Here is a 21,769-nt window from a genome sequence, read left to right as displayed (position 1 = left end):
ATAAATTCTACACATAGAGGATATATAGACATAAAGGACCTAAATTTATTTCATACTCCGATGATGTTAAAAAATAGTTACATTAATGCTTATAATTAATTTTTCAGACTCTTTATAATACAAAATACATTTAAATATACGATTCCAACGATTTTCTAAAGGATTTTTTTTCTAAATCACTTTGCAACGTCGACGTCTCTATTGTGACGTCAAAATAAAGTCGGGTTTTCGCGTCATTCTCTGTTCGATGATGTGGCAACTTGAACACAATATATACATGTATGTATATATATTATAAATTCTGTACTCAATTTGGCCTTGCGTATCGATCTAATAGCGATGAGATTTCAATACCTGTTCTACATGTAAATAATGTGTATCAATAATGACACAATAGACACTAATATATATCCACAAATATATATATACCCTTCAAAGTATATGTACATAGCGTGGCGACCTCAGACCTAACTGTATTAACCTACATACAACAATACACATGTGCGCCTTCATATCGGTATATTGTTTTAATGAGTAAACACAGGAACACGAGATTGCAGTTTAATGACATGAAGTTAAATCACTCGGTTATATGATATTATCAACTTAAACGATAACAAAATACATAATTGTTTCATCTCTAATTAGACAACATTTATTTTGTTTCTTTGAGCAACTGAAATATATACCGTATGCTTATTATAGGTACAGTTACCTACTACAAACATGTATACTTTGTGTGATTCACATGTCCCTATGTTTTCGACCTCAAACTTTATATTACGGCAAACCATAAGTTCAAGTCCGTGCTAAAATGGATACTATTTTAACACAGAACGAAATATTTGTAAAAGTCAAATAGTGCTCATGGGCATGTATACGCAACAAAAATGCTACAAGATTTAAACTATTTTAAATGGTGTTATTTGCCTAAACTCTACTAGAAGAGGAATAAACATGTATGTAAGTACATTAATGTATATTTATGTATACTGCTTTTTAATTACACAATAATCGAAGTTTCATTATACAAGTATGTATGAAATATACTTAATCCTCATTTCTATTTTGATTCTTGTATAAACCTGCTTGTTACAATGCAATAAAGCTTATGTCATCTAACTAAGCTATGAATAGCGAAAATGTAATATCGACTATGTCTTTTTAATGTGTATAAAAGAATCGACTTGAAATATATTAGTGTACCTATTTTAACACTGTGTTAGATTAGCATGCAAATGATTTGTAACAGGTATGCTCAAAAATGATTTTGTCGGATACAGCTAAGAAAGGTGTAGTGATTTGTGTATTTACTATATTTATCAGACTATCGTGTTATTCCTAGTTTGGTTTGCGTATCTATTATAAACTTGAAACATAGGACAATTTAATACTGCATTTCATAAAATAGGGCGTGCTATATATTTTATATATAGATTATGGATTGATTCTAAGCGTGTTTTGAGAGACTAGGGGTTTAAACAACTAATGTTACATATATGAAACATAAAAAGATAATTAGTTGATATTTCGTTCAAAACATGATCTTGATAGTATCAATTAAGTTTAGTTTAAATCTATTTAATTGGAATAACACGACAAAGGATTAGTGAGCAACGTTTTCCAACTAATGTTTGGCATTTATTAATAATACATCTCTATATACTAATAAAAAATAAATAATTTGATATAAATGATGACAATTATATTTTTAATTAGTTTAGTGAACTTGCTTTTTTGAGATTATCAGTTTCCGAGGGCCATACATAGAGTTGATAAAATCATTAAACAGAATAAGACTATTCATTAAAAGTAATATTGAGACCGAACTAGAGGTTTTTAACAGAGATATTCAAATTTTCGTTGAATATCAAAAAAGAGTGCTGGGATATTTCTAATTGAAAAACTGATGACATGAGTATTGAATATCAGTGGTATAAAAAAGAATATTTTTTGTGCACGCGTTTACCACTTAAAAATATATATTATGACATTTCGCTTGAAGAGAGTTATAATTTAACTATTCTAGAACGCAAATTGTACAGTTCCTTTAAATTTCCGGCTGTGTGCATGCATACAATGTCTTTTAATAATAATAATTAAAACAAATCTTCCAACAACAAAACATCCAATCAATTAAAATAAATGTTGGGATCTCATATCTATAATATACATTTGTTCTGGTGAATATAGGATAAATAAAGCTTCTATTTTGTCCAGAACTCTCACGAGCTGAGGGGAAAGAAAGTACGACCTTTCAGGAAAGAGGACTTGGGTTTCCGATGGCCAGATATGCCTCCTTCAGACATAACCCCACGGACGTCTCCGAAGATCCGCCTGAACTCCCTACGTTACGGCCCGGAAAGAACGAAAGAATATCCATGGGAAAGGGACTTGCGTCTCACGAGACGGGGGCGTATGTATGATATATTATTATCAATGAGCTTCAATCATTTACTACACTTTCATTTATAACATATATTACCTTCTGAACATAAAATTGACAGTGTAGAGGGTTTTGGAATTATGTTTATATTGTTACATGTATAATAAATAATATCACTGGTGGGTTTTTTTCTGACAGATCCCAGACCGTTCGAGGACAAGGCCCGTGAAAGAGACCTTGAGAACAACTTGTGTGTGACAGGCGTGGAGCTGTATCTAGATCGAGCTTCAGAGGAACACCATACAGACAGATTCATTCTGAGACAGGAGAGTTCCAATGAACCTGATCTGATTGTAAGGCGTGGTAAACCGTTCCTTGTTGCTGTGAGTCTCAATGAAACGTTCAACAGGGGGAAACATGACCTACAGTTAAGTTTCTCTACAGGTAATACACACAGTTATATAAAATTTACATTAGGCTATCGGTCAAGGTCACGTATTTCTGGTCTTGGTGAAGTCAAATCCCAGGGAATGGAGTTGGCAATCTAATGAAGACTTCAATTTGATGAAACTGAGTTACAATTTCAGTCATCGGTTATGCATTGTCTTTATGGTAAATAAAGTAAAACAAACAGTAATTGATATTGCACCGTAATACTGCTGTTGATAATGCAGCTGAACCGTTCTAATTGTCAGCCAGATCCCTTCATCGTCGAGGGTTTCAATCCTAGTCCTGGCACTCTTCGTGGTAGTGGGTCAGTAGTGGTAATCAGTCCCCACCTCTCTTACGATTGGCTTCCAGCTACGCTGTGCCTCTGCGCATCCACAGCCAGCGGGATGCTCTCTCCTATCTGCCCCCTTCCCTAACTCTCAAACGACAGTCTTCCTTGTCGTCCCTGTGATACCGAGGGCTCCAAACATCTTCCAGCATGACTGGCTAGAAAATCATCGACAGCCTACCTTGCAGGGAAGTTACATGCCTTCCAACCCTTCCATATTCTTTCGTCAACCCAGTATACATTGTCGTGGCAATTAACACTCGTGCGCCGATTGACATCTTGTTTTCCAGAGCTCAGCCAGTTCCACCATTACCATTATATTTTCCTTTCTTTTGTCGAGTGTCTGCACGCTGCCTGAACGCCTAGTCATGTCTCCATGAGTATCGACCTCGAGGCAGAATTCACATGGATAAATTATGGGCCTCTAGCTTCCGTCCTTATCACACTGCTGGTATGTTTGGTCTTTCACGAATCTCCATCTCTCACATATTGGTCATGGTTTGAAGTACATCATAGACTGCTCTCAGAATGAACTTGAGCTGCCATGGTTGGTATTTCTGATCTCTTCTGTTGTTTTTCCACCGTATTCGTAGACTCCCCATCCCCACTGCACCCACCCTCCTGGCCTCTTCTTTTTGTCTAATTTTCTGTTGAGCTATGAGCTTACTATTTTCTCTAAGCATTAGCATTTTTTATCTGGTTCAACCTAACCGAATCTAATCCCAACCTATGTCTTTTTTATGCAGACTGTTCCAACGATGCCCTTACGTTGTGGTGTAGTCTGTTCTTTTCTACCTCTGCCGTACCATTTCCTGAGATATTTATTCTTCTGTCCAGTCCCTCCATGATAAAGTTACATTTCATGCTAATTTCACTGTAACGATATGTCGCTTAAATCTATTGATATTTGAACATTGACATGTAACTTGATGAGTTAGCTCCCTTAATATATTCCTGATTTTGAATAAAGCACCTTCAATTACCGCCATGTTCAGTGACTTCGAGTTTTGTCGGATTCTGAACCGTATCACATGACTGACGTCGACATGCACGGCCTGCACGTGGTGAGCCAGCTGGTAACTAGTGTAAGCGCACACGTGTTTTGTACGCAAATTAACGTTTCCTTCTGGCTAATATGAGCAAATCATGTTGGTATATGTCCACAGAATGAGTATTTAAAACATTCAATTCACACATTGCCGTAAATATTGTGTGTATCAAATATCGTTATATGTGAGCATTATTTTCTTTGTAGATCCACTCTGCTGAGGTCGATGTCATGTTTTGTTAATGAAAAATTGTTGACATTTACTCTTGGTTTAACAACTCTCGTGTTAATTCAAGATTGTCACGGCAATGTTCGGAAGAGTTCAGAATGATTCGGAATGATTCTGCATCTTTTGAGCCTATTTTCACGTGTACACGTTAAACAGATTTTTTTACTTTTTTTTATAAAAAGTGGTAAAATTGGGAAGTTTAAACCTCATACAGACGGAGAAAAAAAATGTGTATAACACTTAAAACAGTTTTCACTATGACAAAAGTTATAGACCATACAACTTTAATAAGGGTATCGCAAGTATTGTCTGTGGTCAGGATAGCCGCGGCAGTAATGTAGTCCTTTCCTAGTAGATATTTCTTGTCGATATTTCTCAGTCCTTTACAAATATGCTGCTTTATTTTTCCGTTTTTGTTGGAGTCCTTCAAACTGTCATCGTACTATTTCTTAAAACACTTTATAAGGTTGACTACTATTGATGGAGGGCGAATCCACCATGGCTGTACATCGGTTGTTTCCGTGATCGCCAGATCATCCAGGAATCCACTGCTTGGTGGTTGTGTAATCTAGGACAGTAATCCTTATGTCTCCATTTCCCCTGTGATCATGTCCATAGACACAATGAAAAGCACTACAAAAATGATATAATTCCCTTCTCTAATCCCTGCTATGATATTGCAATGTAATTGAAATGTAAATGTTGAAAAGAATGCTTCCAAACCAATTTTGGATATTTTGATAGCAGTGTACTATATCAAAAATGCTACAACGTAATTTTACAAATAAAAAAAGTAACTCCAGTTTTACTTTCTGTTAAATAAAACAAAAAGGAAACAGGAAAGTCGACACAACCCGATAAAATAATGTTTATGAAACTCCTCTTACAATATCGGTTGTTTATGGTGATATTGCTATTTCATTTTCAATAGGAAGTGACCGACCGAATCCTGCGGACGGTACGTGGGTTTTACTAGATGTAAAGGATGAGTACGACAGACTCCGGAAGAAACATGGCTGGCGAATGTACGTCATCAGGTCATCCAACAAGTCCATGGTACTCGAGGTGACCACGCCCCCTAATTGCACGATTGGCGAGTGGGTGCTCAGTATATTTTCGACAACACTTGGGATTTACGTACCTGCTAAACGAGAGCTGAGATATGAATACCCTGGGGATATCATCATACTGTTCAATCCTTGGAATCCTGGTACGTTTTACTTTTACTTTTTCTCAAGAACCATTGCGTGGGGAACTAAATTTTTCGATGTATTTTTTCATTTGCGCTGCTGCTTATTGTATTCTTAAGCATTCTATTTAATAAACTAATTGAAGTTTGCGCAACATCAAGGCGAATACTCTGGGCTGTGCTACTCTTTATTTAATACAAGAGCTACACTTTCATTAGAGTTTAATTACAAAACAGACCATTATATGGCGACTGATGTTTAAATCAGGCAATGATAGGAAGCTGTCACATATTGTCCTTAGTAAGACATTTCGAGAGGAGAGCTAGTTATAAAAGCTATCAATTTATTGTTACATCAAAATTACTGTAGCATAAATTCTTCTTTTTATCGACAGTATAACTGCCGGACATTTTTATGAAGCTTAGATATTATCTATTGCCTGCTGATAGGACATCGCTTTATCGCCAACCTTGTTCTATTACACAACCCAACTAATTAGCAGTATACGATTGATTGTCCAACAAGAACCGCTTGATTTATCTCATGTCGTGTTAATTGGTGTGACCTTCTCAATCCCCCACTCAAGGCATGTAGAAAAATGAAGTAGTTAACTAATTTTAATCTTAGTTTGGTAGGAAGAAATGATTTATAATTACGACATTCCATGTCTGTGCCATCTAGTGTTTGATATTTCATCCGATCTTAAACGTATCAAACTTTACCCTTATTTACATTAAATATTTGTTACTTTCGGATGAGTTGAACATTTCAGAGAAACGGTTTTCAGTTATATGGATCTTTGTATCCCTTGTCGTGGATGTTAATATGTCTATTTTTCGTCTAACCGTTTATGACGATGCTTGGTTTCCATGACAGCTGATCAGGTATACATAGACAGAGTTCTCTGTCCGGAAGCTGGAGTGAGAGGTCGCACTGAACCTATTGATGAGTACGGTCTTAATGATTGTGGAATTGTTTTCATGGGGAGGGAAGACAAAATCGTGGCCAAACCATGGAACTATGGACAGGTATGTGCCTGAACGTACTTTACGTAACTTATACAGTTGTGATATCTATGCATTCTCTGGGGGATTGGCTAATCACTTATATCTATTATCTAAATTGTTTTCCTCTGCATGCATGTTCATTTGGGCCGGCATCGAGATGCAGGTGCCCTATAGTAATCAGTTTGTCAGTTCGTCCGCGTGTCTGTCCGTTTTTCTTTTTACCACTATTTCTCAGAAAGTACTAAAAGGATCTGTCTCAAATTTCATATGTAGGTTCCCCTAGAACCCTAATTGTGCATATTGCATTTTGGGATCGATTGGTCAACAAGATGGCCGCCAGGGATGCATTTTGGAATTTGAAAGTTTAAAATTTCTACCGCTATTTCTCAGAAAGTGCTGAAGGTATATTTCTCAAATTTTATTAGTAGATTCCATTACGACCGGATTTCTTGTAATACTGCCATCAGTCATTTTCAAGTCATATCTTCAACTATGAATTTTCATTGTCAAATGTTACTTTTCTAATAGTAAGGCACATTGAGCGGGGCACCTTCCGGCGTGCCAGTGTTCTAGTTGTAGTTAGCATTGTTTTCCTTGTTTCATTGCCATGCACCAAAACCAGTAATCCCAACGGGAATGTATATGTCAGACATCAGTGTTCCGTTGAACTGTCGACGGGTGTTCCGTTACCTATCTAGCGATAGAAAAGAGCGACAAAACTAAACATCACCAATAATATGGATTCATCAACATTCTGTGTTTAAGATGTAACAAAAAAGATCAATAAGAGCAAATTTATTTTCCTTCAAGTAAAAATTGAATTTTTCAGTTTGATGAGGACGTTTTGAAAATAAGTCTTCATTTACTGAGGAAGGCCTTTAACTTTGAGGTGACGAGTCAGTTGTCTGATCCCGTATTGGTGTCAAGGGGCCTCACTAAAGTGGTAAGTAACAAGTGGGGCTAGGTATCGCATCCATCTGACATTGAACTGATTTTACCGAACAAAGAATATTTGCACATATTGCGGGTTTCTGAGTCGTTTCAGCGAATTTCATCCACCATTAGGAATTTTACCATGATATAAGTTTTGCAGCATTGTTATCAAAAACAAAGTGTATCGACTTTTTCACCGTAACTTTGTATTCGTTAACTGGTTTTTTTTTGCTCTATTCTGCTTTTAAAAGTTTCATTGCAAAGTTTGTAATACATGTTATATATATTTTGCAAATAATGATACCTGACGTTAATGATTTAATAAGAAGTCTCTTTCTACGCAAATTAAAAAACAATATTTAAACTGCCATTTATTTTACTGAAGTAAAAAAAATTGAAAAACATTATCGGACACTTTAATCCAATCATTTATATGGAGACTTTGGTAATGAGATGACAAAATGATTAGTCAACTTTATCGTTTTCATATTGAATTAAAGACACTCAATCGCCGACAGAGCATTAACGATACTTATTATTTGACCAATAATTGTTGTTAAATTGTGTATATATATGTATAATTAACACAAAAAGAACCAATTTATTTTGCTTTTGGTGCATGCGCAATCAGTACTTCATTCCATATTGAACATGGTTTTTCGGGACGCAATAATTTATTTTTAGTCTTGTTATCTTGAAGTAAAATTAAAAGCTTAAACTTTTCAATGATGGTAATGATGTAATATAAGCAGTCTGCTTCTGTTTGTCATTAGTGGAGCATATTTAATTATCAGGTACATTTTATCTTCATATATCAGTTACATTTTATATACTTAACATTTCGCATCTTTTATCGTTGTGATGCTACAGCTTTCGTATTACCGTTTCCAGTTTGGTACTACAGCTTTGTATTACCGTTACCAGTTTGGTACAACAGCTTTCGTATTACTGTTACCAGTTTGGTACTACAGCTTTGTATTACTGTTACCAGTTTGGTAATACAGCTTTGTATTACTGTTACCAGTTTGGTACCACAGCTTTGTATTACTGTTACCAGTTTGGTAATACAGCTATGTATTACTGTTACCAATTTGGTACAACAGCTTTCGTATTACTGTTACCAGTTTGGTACTACAGGTTTCGTTTTACTGTTACCAGTTTGGTATTACAGCTTTGTATGACTGTAACCAGTTTGGTACAACAGCCTTCGTATTACTGTTACCAGTTTGGTACTACAGCTTTGTATTACCGTTACCAGTTTGGTACTACAGCTTTGTATTACTGTTACCAGTTTGGTAATACAGCTTTGTATTACTGTTACCAGTATGGTAATACAGCTTTGTATTACTGTTAACAGTTTGGTACTACAGCCTTAGTATTACTGTTACCAGTTTGGTACTACAGCTTTCGTATTACTGTTACCAGTTTGGTACTACAGCTTTGTATTACTGTTACCAGTTTGGTAATACAGCTTTGTATTACTGTTACCAGTTTGGTACTACAGCTGTGTATTACTGTTAACAGTTTGGTACTACAGCTTTGTATTACTGTTAACAGTTTGGTACTACAGCTTTGTATTACAGTTAACAGTTTGGTACTACAGCTTTAGTATTACTGTTAACGGTTTGGCACTACAACTTTCGTATTACTGTTAACAGTTTGTACTACAGCTTTCGTATTACTGTTACCAGTTTTGGTACTACAGCTTACAACCTGTATTACTGTTACCAGTATGGTACTACAGCTTTGTATTACTGTTACCAGTTTGGTACTACAGCTTTGTATTACTGTTACCAGTTTGGTACTACAGCTTTGTATTTCTGTTACCAGTTTGGTACCACAGCTTTGTATTACTGTTACCAGTTTGGTACTACAGCTTTGTATTACTGTTACCAGTTTTGGTACTACAGCTTACAGTCTGTATTACTGTTACCAGTATGGTACCACAGCTTTGTATTACTGTTACCAGTTTGGTACCACAGCTTTGTATTACTGTTACCAGTTTGGTACCACAGCTTTGTATTACTGTTACCAGTTTGGTACTACAGCTTTGTATTACTGTTACCAGTTTGGTACTACAGCTTTCGTATTACTGTTACCAGTTTGGTACTACAGCTTTGTATTACTGTTACCAGTTTGGTACTACAGCTTTGTATTACAGTTAACAGTTTGGTACTACAGCTTTAGTATTACTGTTAACAGTTTGGCACTACAACTTTCGTATTACTGTTAACAGTTTGTACTACAGCTTTCGTATTACTGTTACCAGTTTTGGTACTACAGCTTACAACCTGTATTACTGTTACCAGTATGGTACTACAGCTTTGTATTACTGTTACCAGTTTGGTACTACAGTTTTCATATTACTGTTACCAGTTTGGTACTACAGCTTACAGCTTTGTATTACTAGTTTGATGCCTCTGTGTTCGCATTACTTGTATCAATTTTGTGTCACAGTATTCGTATTATTTTTATCAGTTTTTTGCCACAGTAGTCTTATAACTTTTATCTGTTTGGTGCCACAGCATTAGTATTATATTTAGCAATGTGCTGCCACAGTATTCGTATTACATTTATCAGTTTGGTACCACAGTATTCGTATTACTTTCATCAGTTTTGTGCCACAATATTCGTATTACTTTCATCAGTTTTGTGCCACAATATTCGTATTACTTTCATCAGTTTTGTGCCACAATATTCGTATTACTTTCATCAGTTTTGTGCCACAGTATTCGTATTACTTTCATCAGTTTTGTGCCACAATATTCGTATTACTTTCATCAGTTTTGTGCCACAGTATTCGTATTACTTTCATCAGTTTTGTGCCACAGTATTCGTATTACTTTCATCAGTTTTGTGCCACAGTATTCGTATTACTTTCATCAGTTTTGTGCCACAGTATTCGTTATACTTTCATTAGCTTTGTGGTAAACCGTTATATTAAGATAAACATCAATGTTAGACAGTTAATGACTCATGATTATAATGGCTAAACACAAATAGGAATAGCCTTAACAAGAGTTGTTAGTTCATTTATTTATTCACTCTCAAACACAATTAAACCCATACACTTATAATTATAGCACAGCATAGCAGTGAGCAGATTTCAATATTTAATCTTGTTTCGGAAAGAAACCTTAATTTTAAAGTTTGATACATTAACGAAAATGCTTATATTTTGGGCAGTAATATAAGATAATGTAGAAATTCTAAGAAAGTAAATAAAGATGCCAACCTGATTCGGCATGACTATTATGTTATTACCGCAGCACATCTATTTCCTATTCCTTACAACCTACAAATGAGATCAGTGGTCGTATCGTTCGTAATACGTACATCATATAATTTTGTTTTGATCGTATATTTTAATATTTTGAGAGCGAGAGTATATGATAATATATCATTTTACTACATGTAGCATGTATTTCAGATTTCAGTATGTTTCGCAGTACGCGTGGCCTATACAAATCATTTGCGTAGTTTTATAGAACACCTTATTTTGATTAAGAAAGCTAACGATACAAAAATGTAACCTTTCCACCGAAGTAGACATTACAATGTAAAATAGTAACCATGGTACCATCCTTTTTATACCAGATAAACAATATAGATGGTTCTGGTGTAATGACTGGGAGGTACCGCGGGACCTTTGCTGACGGTGTTCGACCGACGGCATGGGTAGGGAGTCCACGGATATTGAAGATGTATAATGAACAAAACGGTTTACCTGTCAAATACGGACAGCCATGGGTGTTTTCTGGGGTCTACACTACCGGTAAGTATCGTATATAATGTATGTAACGGCTACCTAGAGTTGTTCCTCTTCCTACGATGAGATCATGACGATTTCTATGTTAGTGACAACAGAAAACACGTATACGAATATATTTTGTCAAGCCAATGATATATAAATATTCTTAATGTGTTTATTAACAGGTTGCTTTCGCTGCAAAGTTGAATTATTACACCACTTTCCAATAACTGAAACATCTGTAATTATAGTATAGTCCAAACCAAGGTACACCAGCACAGCTTTCTTTTTGTAACCATCGGACGTTAAATCCCTAATCCTGTCTACATCAATTTAGTTTGTAGGGCACTTGGACTGCCGTGCCGAAGTGTCACTAACTTTGTATCTGCACATGACCCCGACCGGAACCTTTCCATAGACAAAGGTTACACAATTGACCCGTTTAACGGAGTGGAGAAGGTGGTAGATACACATGCGCTGTGGTGAGAGTTTGCTCGAAAATATTATTACGCCGAATTAAGTACATTTTCTTTGTTACGTGTATTTCAAGCTGTTATTTATTATCGAAAGCAGGCTTATTTGAAACATTACCATAAGTTTCCTAGAACAGTTGTTCACCGGAGTAATCTTAACTGTATAAGAGAATATTGCGACGAGCTGAATCATTTATCAACTGGGAAAATGGAACAATTAGAGAAAATTATTTTATAAATATTACCGCATGATAAGGATAAGATATATCTATGTCCGTATGTTACGAGTATCAAATGAGCTCGTTACCCTACTACGGCAATTATTGGTTTAAGATCGGTTTTAAAAAAGTGTCTCATGTATTTGCCCATTGCAAGAACACATTATTTTACATTATCGCAATACGACCTGTAGTGACAAATTCAATTTATACAAGTATACATGTATTGTATAAAATGTTTGCCATACTATTTTGTTTTGTTTTCAGAATGAAAAAAAGAGTAATCAATTTTTTTTTTCTCTTTGACAGGGATTTCCACGTGTGGAATGAGGTATGGATGAAAAGACCAGACCTGCCAGAAAAACCTGACAAATTAAGTGGCTGGCAGGTTCTCGACCCCACTCCACAAGAACCTTCAGGACGTAAGAAGCACGTTTCTTTGTATTCTGTAACATTACAACATTTTTTTGATATTGATTTGACTGTTGTGATTGTAGTTTTTAGAAAGGTATGGTCCCATTTGGTGCATTACCTTTCGGAAAGTATAACACTATTAAGGATAGGAAAATAGAAGGCGAAAAAAAGAAATGTGAAGAAAATACCAAACTTTCAAAGTACGACACACTAGAGATACAAATCTATAAATGCAAGCCGTGTCAAAAGCTGAATCTTATACCTGCATTTATTTACAGCAATACAAAATGTGTTCTCAGACCTAGTGAAATGTACTGTATAGCATCAAATGTATGTTGTGTGGCCACTTGCTGTGATACCTTGGATTTAGAAAACGATACGTTATTGCCCTATCGTCTAAGCACGAAATTATATCAAAATCCCACACCCCAAAAGAACGTACACACGACTAGGTCGTGTTATACCGTGGTTGACTCAATAATTCTTTACAGATATATACGTGTGTGGTCCTACCCCAGTGACAGCCGTGAGGAAAGGGCTCTGTGACATAGCTTTTGACACGGCCTTTGTTTTCTCCGAAGTGAATGCGGGTAGAACTATTTGGCAGAGACGAGCCGGGGTAAACTGGGTCAAAATCAAGGAAAATTCTAATATGTAGGTTATTTTCTTCCATTTCAATTATTTTTTGTTTCTTTTTCAAATTAAACGTTTTGCCCTTGGTTATCAAGAATGCCTTTGTTATTACACATACAAAGTATTGTTTTAGAACTTAACTTTACCGTCAATGTACAATTTTTATACATTTGAATTTGTCATATTTATTTGTTCACTATATTGATTTAGTGTTACATATAGGTTACATTAAAGACACACAAGTAGGAGTCGGAAGTACAACTGATAAAAGGTAGCGCTGTACATAAGGGCGGGAATACTTTATTCATGAAATAAACACTGATGCATTTGTACTCAAAACTTTAAAATTGATCATGGGCGGCCATGTAACATCTCCTTTCCTGGTTTTCCTTTAACTTCCGTATACTATTTCAATCGGTTTAGTTCAGGAAAAAAGATCAGTACCAAATACCCAGACGGTCGTCCATACACTGGGGAGGACACGGAAGCCAACCGATATGATCTGACGGAGTTTTACAAGTACCCGGAAGGTAATGAGTGCATATTCCGTTATTTTGTCATATCTATTAATTTTCCAGGTTGACAAAACGAGATAATTTTGTTTCTCAAATTCAATTCCTTCATCTTTTTCTTGAAGCATTCGGTCTATATGTTTGTTCATTGCATGTCAACGTGGAAATCGACACAAATGTGTCTGTTTTAATTTCGCTAGCTAAAACAAATAATATAATTATTTATTTCAAAAAAAGGATCGCAAATACATAATGACTAGCTTAGCCGCCTGGGAAACTAAGCTTCTTTATGAGAAACTAAAAGATTGAAAGCTGGAATCATGTTATGAGCTAAAGCTGGAATGTTTATATGATACGATATTGGTTTCTTTTACTGGTAATTGCTGTTTAATAACGGTCTGTCCTACCAGACAGCGAAGAATCAGAGATCGTGATGAGGAACGCCTTACGTAGCATGAAGGTACAACGCCAATCAGAGACCGCCGAAGTTGCAAAACAGGTGAATGTTGATATATTTCTGTGTTATAGTCTCAATGAACACTTAAAATATGGCGATAACGTTCCTTTCATGATAGTAGCCTTGGATATTTTTTTATTTTTGAATGCCTAACATTAAGATAAAATCATAAAAAAATGTTGAAAATATTGACCTATTTTCATTTATTCTTTATAGTGAAGTATAACTATATTTTGTATTATTGTTTGGACACGGTGCTTCAGGATATCGTGCTGGATATTGTGTCAGAGCGGTCAGAAATGGTTGGTTCCGACGTGTATTTTACAATTAAAGTTACCAATATCAGCCGGGAGTATGAAGAACTGACCATTGGTAATCTGGTTATCACGGTAACAACTCACGTATATACTGGTGGGGATGTAACGCCACTCAAAAAGGTTGTGTACAGTAGCCTTCATCTCAAATATAGGCAAGGTTAGTATGCAGGAAGTATTCAACTAAATATAGATAAGGTTAGTATGCAGAAAGTATTCAACTAAATATAGATACAATGTAGAGTTAGTATAGCGGAAATATTCAATTAAAATATAAGCAAGGTTATTATGCAGGAATTATTCAACTAAAACATAGATACAAAGTAGGGTTAGTAGAGTGGAAATATTCAATTAAAATATAGACAAGGTTAGTATATATATAGTATCAATATTCAACTATATTATATATAAATTTAGTATGGAATATTCAACTAAAACATAGATACAATGTAGTGTTAGTATAGTGGAAATATTCAATTAAAATATAGACAAGGTTAGTATAGTGGAACTTTTCAGCTAAAATATAGACAAAGTTAGTAATAGTGGAAATATTCAGATAAGGTTTGTATAGTGGAAATATTCAACTAAAATGTAGGCAAGGTTAGTATATTGGAACTTTTCAACTAAAATATAGACAAAGTTAGTAATATTGGAAATATTCAGATAAGGTTTGTATAGTGGAAATATTCAACTAAAATGTAGGAAAGGTGAGTATAGTGGAAATATTCAACTGAAATGCAGGCAAGGTTAGTATAGTGGAAACATCCAACTCAAATTTTGTTTAGTATCACATTGTATTTATTTCCCATATAGTAAGGAGTATATATAGGAAAACACCAATCCTCGGACCTCGACAAGTACTTTATGTAACGTAATTCGTTACACACAGTACTTAAATACTCGTCCAGTTCTAGGAAATTATTCATCTTCAATTGTCCAAGTACATGATACATTGTAGGTCTCATGTCAAATAAGGATAAGATCTGGAAGTAGTGTTATCTTACAAAATTTCATGACATATTTCTTACAAAATATAGAAAAATATAGAACCTTTAAAAAAAGATGACAGTATTAACGTTTGAATACAAGGATGATTAAATGCTTTTAGCTTTATTATGTTATGCTATATTTAACAGTGCGAATAAGTGGTTTGATATCAATCATGTATGTGTATCGCCAATGTTTTGACTCTTTCTTCTAAATTGACTGTATATATTTTAATTGTCAATGTCAGAAATCACCCCTAATTCTATGTGTGTTCTGTTTCTAGTACTGAGCTACCAGTTACGGGTTTCGCCGGCAGATTACGACCTCGGCCTGAAACCACTTTTGATATTTGAGGTGGAAGCTACTGCCAATGTGAAAGAGACCGGTAATATTGCCGTGGCCGCGCTGGACTATAGTCTTACACCTCCTACTGTTGTCATACAGGTATTTTTGATAAGGACTACATCTCAATAATCGTATTGATTAGAAGAAAATATACTGAAGTCTTTATTATTTCTAGGTAAGTCCGTGTAAATATACTAAAGATACTAAAGTAAATGTTTAACATTATAGTTGTTGCAGAATGGAATTTCGTATCATTGGAGTATTTATTGTTAGTTGCATTAATAGTTCTCTGCTTCATTGAAGAATGCCAAAATGAGCGAAACAGCTAAAATTAATATTGATAAGTCAGCATCACAAATCTAAACATAGTAAAGAATATATCATAGAAACAATGTTAGTAGACTTAATGTTTTACAGTGACTCATTGTTATGGGGCTAGTGGTGGATGAACTGTAAGGGTGTCTACACATATCAACATTGACACTTGTCATTCCACACCAGTTTTTTCAGTAGTTGCCAGCTTATCTCACCCACCTCCTACACTCGGCACGTGTTTCTCTGATAGACAAGTTCATAAGCTTACTATGGTTTAATTCTATTTTGATTTCTGTTCGATGTTAGAAGTATCACTCAAGTGTATTTAAGCATTATTCTCATTATCCTTTGGGTCTCATAAGTCATAGACAAACCGCCACTTCATTATCCCAAATAATGATTACAATTTGATTTAAATAACTCAGTGAGGTACTAATATTAGGTATTAGTTTTCCTGCGTTATTTTATTTTACAATAAAACAAATTGGGTTGTGGCGCATTGATATCTTAGACAGTAGTTGAATTTGGCCAATTACATTTTTACCATTTCCTGCGGAAACGTTGTTCTTGTAATCTATGACAATGGGTGCAACAACAAAAAAATAATATTCTGCATTAAAAATAAGTTACGCCTACCATTTTTAGCAATCCACTCTATTGCTATCATGCGCTTTCAATACATATTAGATGAGGTGAAACTTATTATCCTTGTAATGTCTTTTCACAAAATCGTGGTCATATTGTTAAAAGCGCATTTGTAAAACTAGACTAACATCTCACCGAGTCGCATAAGTCTAGACAGAGTTATCTCCCCATGTTAAGATTACATCACATGTTATATCTTCGCTATAGCTGGATGTTTCTGTAGGTATTAAGAACCAAAATTGTATAATTATTAATTTACACGCACATTATTAAAATACCTTTGTTACACTACACGACAATTATATTATTACATATTGAGATGATTTTTGCCCGGTCCCGATCAGAAATCGCACATTTTACCGCCAACTCCATATTTATTAAACATTCCAGACCCAGAGCCACTGTAAAGTTGATGAGCCGACAGATGTTCATTTGATCCTTCGGAATCCGTTCCATGACACGTGGTTGACGTTCTGTGTGGTATCTATTGAAGGAAACTTATTCGGAACACCTCCACCCATACCACAGCCGTATGTATTTTCACAGAGTAGTTATTTTCAGCCGATTTTATTTACAATTATCAATAAGTTAGTTGTTACATTTTGAAGGTATTTTTTGTCGGTCTAAATCTGTAATCAATGCGGCAATATGACTGTAATTACCACTTATATAAACGCATTATTGATTATATTTATGCAGAAGATAGAGATGTTACAGATGGGTAGTTATGCGCTCGTGCAACTTTCTTTCACCTATCTTTTTCTAAATCTTGACGTTTTAGATTTTCATAAATTCACCCGATTTTAATTTTACGTATTCAATGACATTGCAAAATTGTAACTGAACATTGTGTGGTATTTCGCTGTTTTAATCGCCGGTATGGTACTTAAACGTAAACCTTATTCATACCTACATTGAAATATTTAAAATGAATGCTATATCAGACATCAACAAAAAGATTATATCGGTCTACTTAATCATCTGGGAACCAGTGGGGTTTTAGGGGTTACATATAAAATCACAGGTGTGAAAATTGTAAATCATCGACAAAAGTAAAACGAGTTATCACGTAGTGTCGAATCAATGCCCAATCAAATCCGGTCAATGAGGAACCTTAAAACTGTTTTTATATATGATTTTATACCTATAAGATTTTTAAAGATGCTACACCACCGACGAATGGCATTTTTATCTAATAAAAACAGAAGCAGATGAATTAGTCTTTTACTACAGTAGCAAAAGTAACTTATTTTACACTATTACCATCAGTGGAAAGTTTGAGCTTCTTATTTCACTTCAATATAAAATTATCTAAAATAATTATTTGCATCCTGAATAAACCCCTGACACTATGCCGTATATGGAACGCTAAAATTTCTGTGTTAATTAGACATACATGAATACACACGATTAAAATCAGATATTGTTCAAATGATAGATATTGTTTATGCGCTTTCGGCGGTGGAGCATCCTTAAATAGTTCATGTAATATAGTACATTTGTATTATTGTTGATGGTAGATTTCTTATTCAAACATGTACGCTCCGTGCCAGTCTTATTCTCAAACCATCAAAATAACCATCTTACGGAGGGTTTTCGGGTTTTTGTGGACAATTTGAAATCTACACATTTAAATACTTTTCTTTTCTATAGTGCGTTATTCTATTCATTTTCTTTACTTTGGTTTATTATCTTATTTTCAATTTATATTTAGTGTAAATTTGCATTCTGTAAAGTGTAAAGTCGATCCGAGTGTACAATCTATAGCTAATCCACCTGCAAGCGTTCCCTTGTCACCGATTGAGCTTCCATTATCATAATAAGGGGGCTATGTACAAAGTTAATTATAACGATTAAACACTGGTGTACAATATTCCAACTTCGTCATTTCTGACTATACTTTACCACACATATTCTTTGTTTTTCATTTATGTCATTTGTGTTGAAACTGTATTCTGTTTGTAGGAACGTAAAGCCTCATGGCCGCTGGCACATGACAGTACCAGTGACAGCGAAAAAGTCAGGTACAGGGACTATATTTGTGTCATTCGAATGTAAAGAAATACCAGGCATACAAGGAGTGACAAAGCTGCAGGTGTATGATTGATTATATAATCAAAAGACAGGGATGAATAGCTTATGCAATACTCCATCTCAAGGATTATAACTGATGCAATACTCAACATTCATGTGTGTATGACAGATGCAATACTCAAAGTTCAAAGAAGTATGAATGGACGTACGGAGAATTTACATGTGACGGCCGACGTTATAGAAGTATAGCCTATCGCCCTATCGAGTATATGCGGAAACGATCTTCGTGCATACTTGTAAAAGAGAACTATATTCTTAGCTCATTACGTGGTTATTGTCAACTCTTCTCACTTCTCGATTCGTATTCATGATTCGACCATTACAGGTATATACGTGACTTGTGATTATATATTGTGATTCTGAAATAGAAGTAAAATGCATTGAAAATGGACGAAATTGATTTACTTACCAACATATTTACTACTTGATTTACTTACCAACATATTTACTACTAACGGACAGCATTATATAAGGTATCTGTACTAGTTCCCTGCCGGTGAAATCGGAGGGGACTATAGTGTTTGTTCCCGACGTCCAATCTCTACTAAATAAAAGACACAACACAAACATATCAGTTTGCCAACCTAGCCCGCCGGGCGCATTAGGAAAGCATTCCATTACATCAAATTAAAAATATACACACATGTTGACAAACATTTTCCAAATTGACGTAATCCTTTCCGTTATATAACGACTTACTGCTGTAAACGTATATACCTAAATTTTAACCTATACCTATTACAAATACCGCTTATATATGTGTGTGTGTGTATAATCTAAGAAAAAACCAAGGGCGATATAGTAGAGGCTAAGAACTCGATCGAACTACCCAACATGAAAAAAAAACACTTGTGGAACTTCATACAATAATAACATTATTAAGCAATAATAACTTGCCATAGACTAGCAACTGTAATTGACAGCACGGGAGTGTGTTGTTGCAACACTTACTGTAAGGTTGTTCTTCAAGAGTTTCAATCAAGCAGCCATGAATCTGTTACAATCAACACCTGTTCTCCCTACCTGTATCATCACGAAAAAGAAACCTACAAAACATTGACGTATATAGTTTAATCGTAATGCGGGTATACAGCAGGTATTGATCAACATACAGTTCATATGTTACAAAATCAGACTTTAACACATATAAGTCATAACTCAGTGCTTTCGAAATTTACGAAATTTTCCAATCATATTCATTTAATGTCTTATATTTACAGTTTGCACTGACATGGACTCAATAACCATGCTTTCTAGTTTTATCATTATCAGTGTATAATGATAGAAGAACACGTGCGCCGATTCATATTGCAAAATGTAAAGAAATGTTGTAAAGACATGAAAGCTTTGTTTAATATATTTAATTGATTTTGGCAATTATTTATTTTGTTAAAAATGAATGTTTTTATGACATGGTGACCGTGAAAAATCATAAGAAACGGGGAACTATTTTCTTTTGTTGTCAATGCCGAAATACGGCAGGAAACGTGGGGTCATCACTTCACTTTTAGTGGGGACTTATGAATGACGGGCGAAAATAGGGGTATTTTAAAAATTATGCAACTGTCGGGATAATAAATAATATTTTTGTATTCTAAACTGTAAAATATATGGATTAATTAAACAAAGATGTTAACTAATATTCCGATGCATTTACAATTTCCAATTATTCAATTATGTATGTACATGGATGTATTTCACATCCCCACATGACGGGTGAGACATATGAGTGTAGAAATAACTATTGCTCTCAAATTACGCAGCGAATATCTACATGTAAACATGTCACAATTAAACCATTCCTGTATATAGATGTTATATATATATATAAGGGAATACGATTACATATCCTAGATATGCCTTTAAATTATCACTTTGAGTTTCCACATGGCTCGGTAGCCAAAACGTTTTTTATTGGCTGACCAATCCCTGATCATTACATATTAATTAACAAACGTTTGGTCGACATTTTGTATTGTGTTTTACACACCAACTTTACCCACGCCATTGTGGGATGTCTTGTCTTTCTCTAGGAAGAGATTAATCTTTGAGAAAATTGAACCAGATCCTTAATAAATACTCACGATTGTATTCCTCGTGATGAATTACTTCGAAACAATAATAAATCTGTAAATGACCAACCATACTTCTTGGAAGTATAATTGATTAATTGATGAAACTATATGTGTTTTATGAGGATGAAGAATGACCTGTAGTGGATCATTCAATGCCAGTTACGTATATATCGTGAGAAAATGTCCTTTAAGGCTATCTAAATGGTTATAAAAGCTTATTCATACCGACGAACTGGTCCCGAACGTTCCCGCTCGCGAATATAAACGACACAGTATCGATTTTGATTATTACCATTTTGACATGCAACTTTCACAAAATGATAGAGCATATCAAATTGATACATCGCTGACGACACACCTACCAGCAGCTGAAGCTATCTGTCACTATCACATGTTTCGTTAAGATGGTATGGTCCGTATGTAAAACATAGTTAGACGTAACAAACATCTCAACACAGGTGTAGTGTAAAGAACAACCATCTGGTATACGGTAAGATATATGTTTTACCTTTGCTGAACGCTATTGTGTGATAATGATAGTCAATGGTTCTATATAATCAACAAAAGGACTTTATAGATAAGATAGTTGTCAAAGAACATATAAAATACATCGACAATTAGTTTTCATTTCATTTTTGTTTTTAAACACACTTCGATTGAGGATTAGCTTCTTGTCATAATCAAGATTATGGATTCACATGCGGTATAAATTGCCTTTCCTTGAAGGAACTATTTCTGTTCAAGTAATTCTGAATTATATCAAAAGGTGGACCGTAAGCTTTTTTCAGACTGATACAGTAAAGGATGATTCAATGAAAACAAATTAGGAATATATCTTTTCAAAAATATAAAATAAACATTTATGTATTATAACAGTATTAAACAAGCTACATAATATTCTATTAAAAATATTACTTGATTTAATTGCAGCTTAATTTTATTTCTTGACCTGCTATCAGTACAAG

The 21,769-nt window shown here is 34.7% G+C and overlaps 1 protein-coding gene across 3 annotated transcripts; it reads left to right on the top strand.

Annotated features, from left to right (window-relative positions):
- Positions 1–783: 783 nt before the first annotated feature.
- Positions 784–21,704, top strand: LOC138315824 (protein-glutamine gamma-glutamyltransferase E-like). 3 transcript variants are annotated; one of them, XM_069257114.1, is made up of 16 exons: positions 787–959; positions 2,221–2,416; positions 2,585–2,830; positions 5,373–5,651; positions 6,508–6,659; positions 7,468–7,581; positions 11,169–11,346; positions 11,660–11,804; positions 12,323–12,435; positions 12,919–13,081; positions 13,484–13,590; positions 13,983–14,071; positions 14,293–14,503; positions 15,614–15,774; positions 17,026–17,165; positions 18,601–21,701. In XM_069257114.1, exons 2-16 carry the CDS (start codon positions 2,293–2,295, stop codon positions 18,740–18,742), a joined length of 2,364 nt encoding a protein of 787 aa, XP_069113215.1. In that variant the 5' UTR covers positions 787–959; positions 2,221–2,292; the 3' UTR covers positions 18,743–21,701. The 3 variants fall into 3 exon arrangements, with proteins under 3 accessions (XP_069113216.1, XP_069113215.1, XP_069113214.1); XM_069257113.1 differs by having other exon boundaries at positions 787–963; XM_069257115.1 differs by lacking the exon at positions 7,468–7,581 and having other exon boundaries at positions 784–963; positions 18,601–21,704.
- Positions 21,705–21,769: the final 65 nt, after the last annotated feature.

The sequence above is a fragment of the Argopecten irradians genome, chromosome 2, assembly GCF_041381155.1.
Source record: "Argopecten irradians isolate NY chromosome 2, Ai_NY, whole genome shotgun sequence".
Classification (NCBI taxonomy): Eukaryota; Metazoa; Mollusca; class Bivalvia; order Pectinida; family Pectinidae; genus Argopecten; species Argopecten irradians.
Note: the sequence above shows the minus strand (reverse complement) of the source record. Positions and strands in the feature narration are given on the sequence as shown.

Bases quoted from the DNA above. Each gene is read 5' to 3' on its own strand.
- LOC138315824 (XM_069257113.1), top strand. The intron at 5,652-6,507 runs GTACGTTTTACT...TTTCCATGACAG, and splicing joins GTTCAATCCTTGGAATCCTG to CTGATCAGGTATACATAGAC. The intron at 13,082-13,483 runs GTAGGTTATTTT...CAATCGGTTTAG, and splicing joins ATCAAGGAAAATTCTAATAT to TTCAGGAAAAAAGATCAGTA.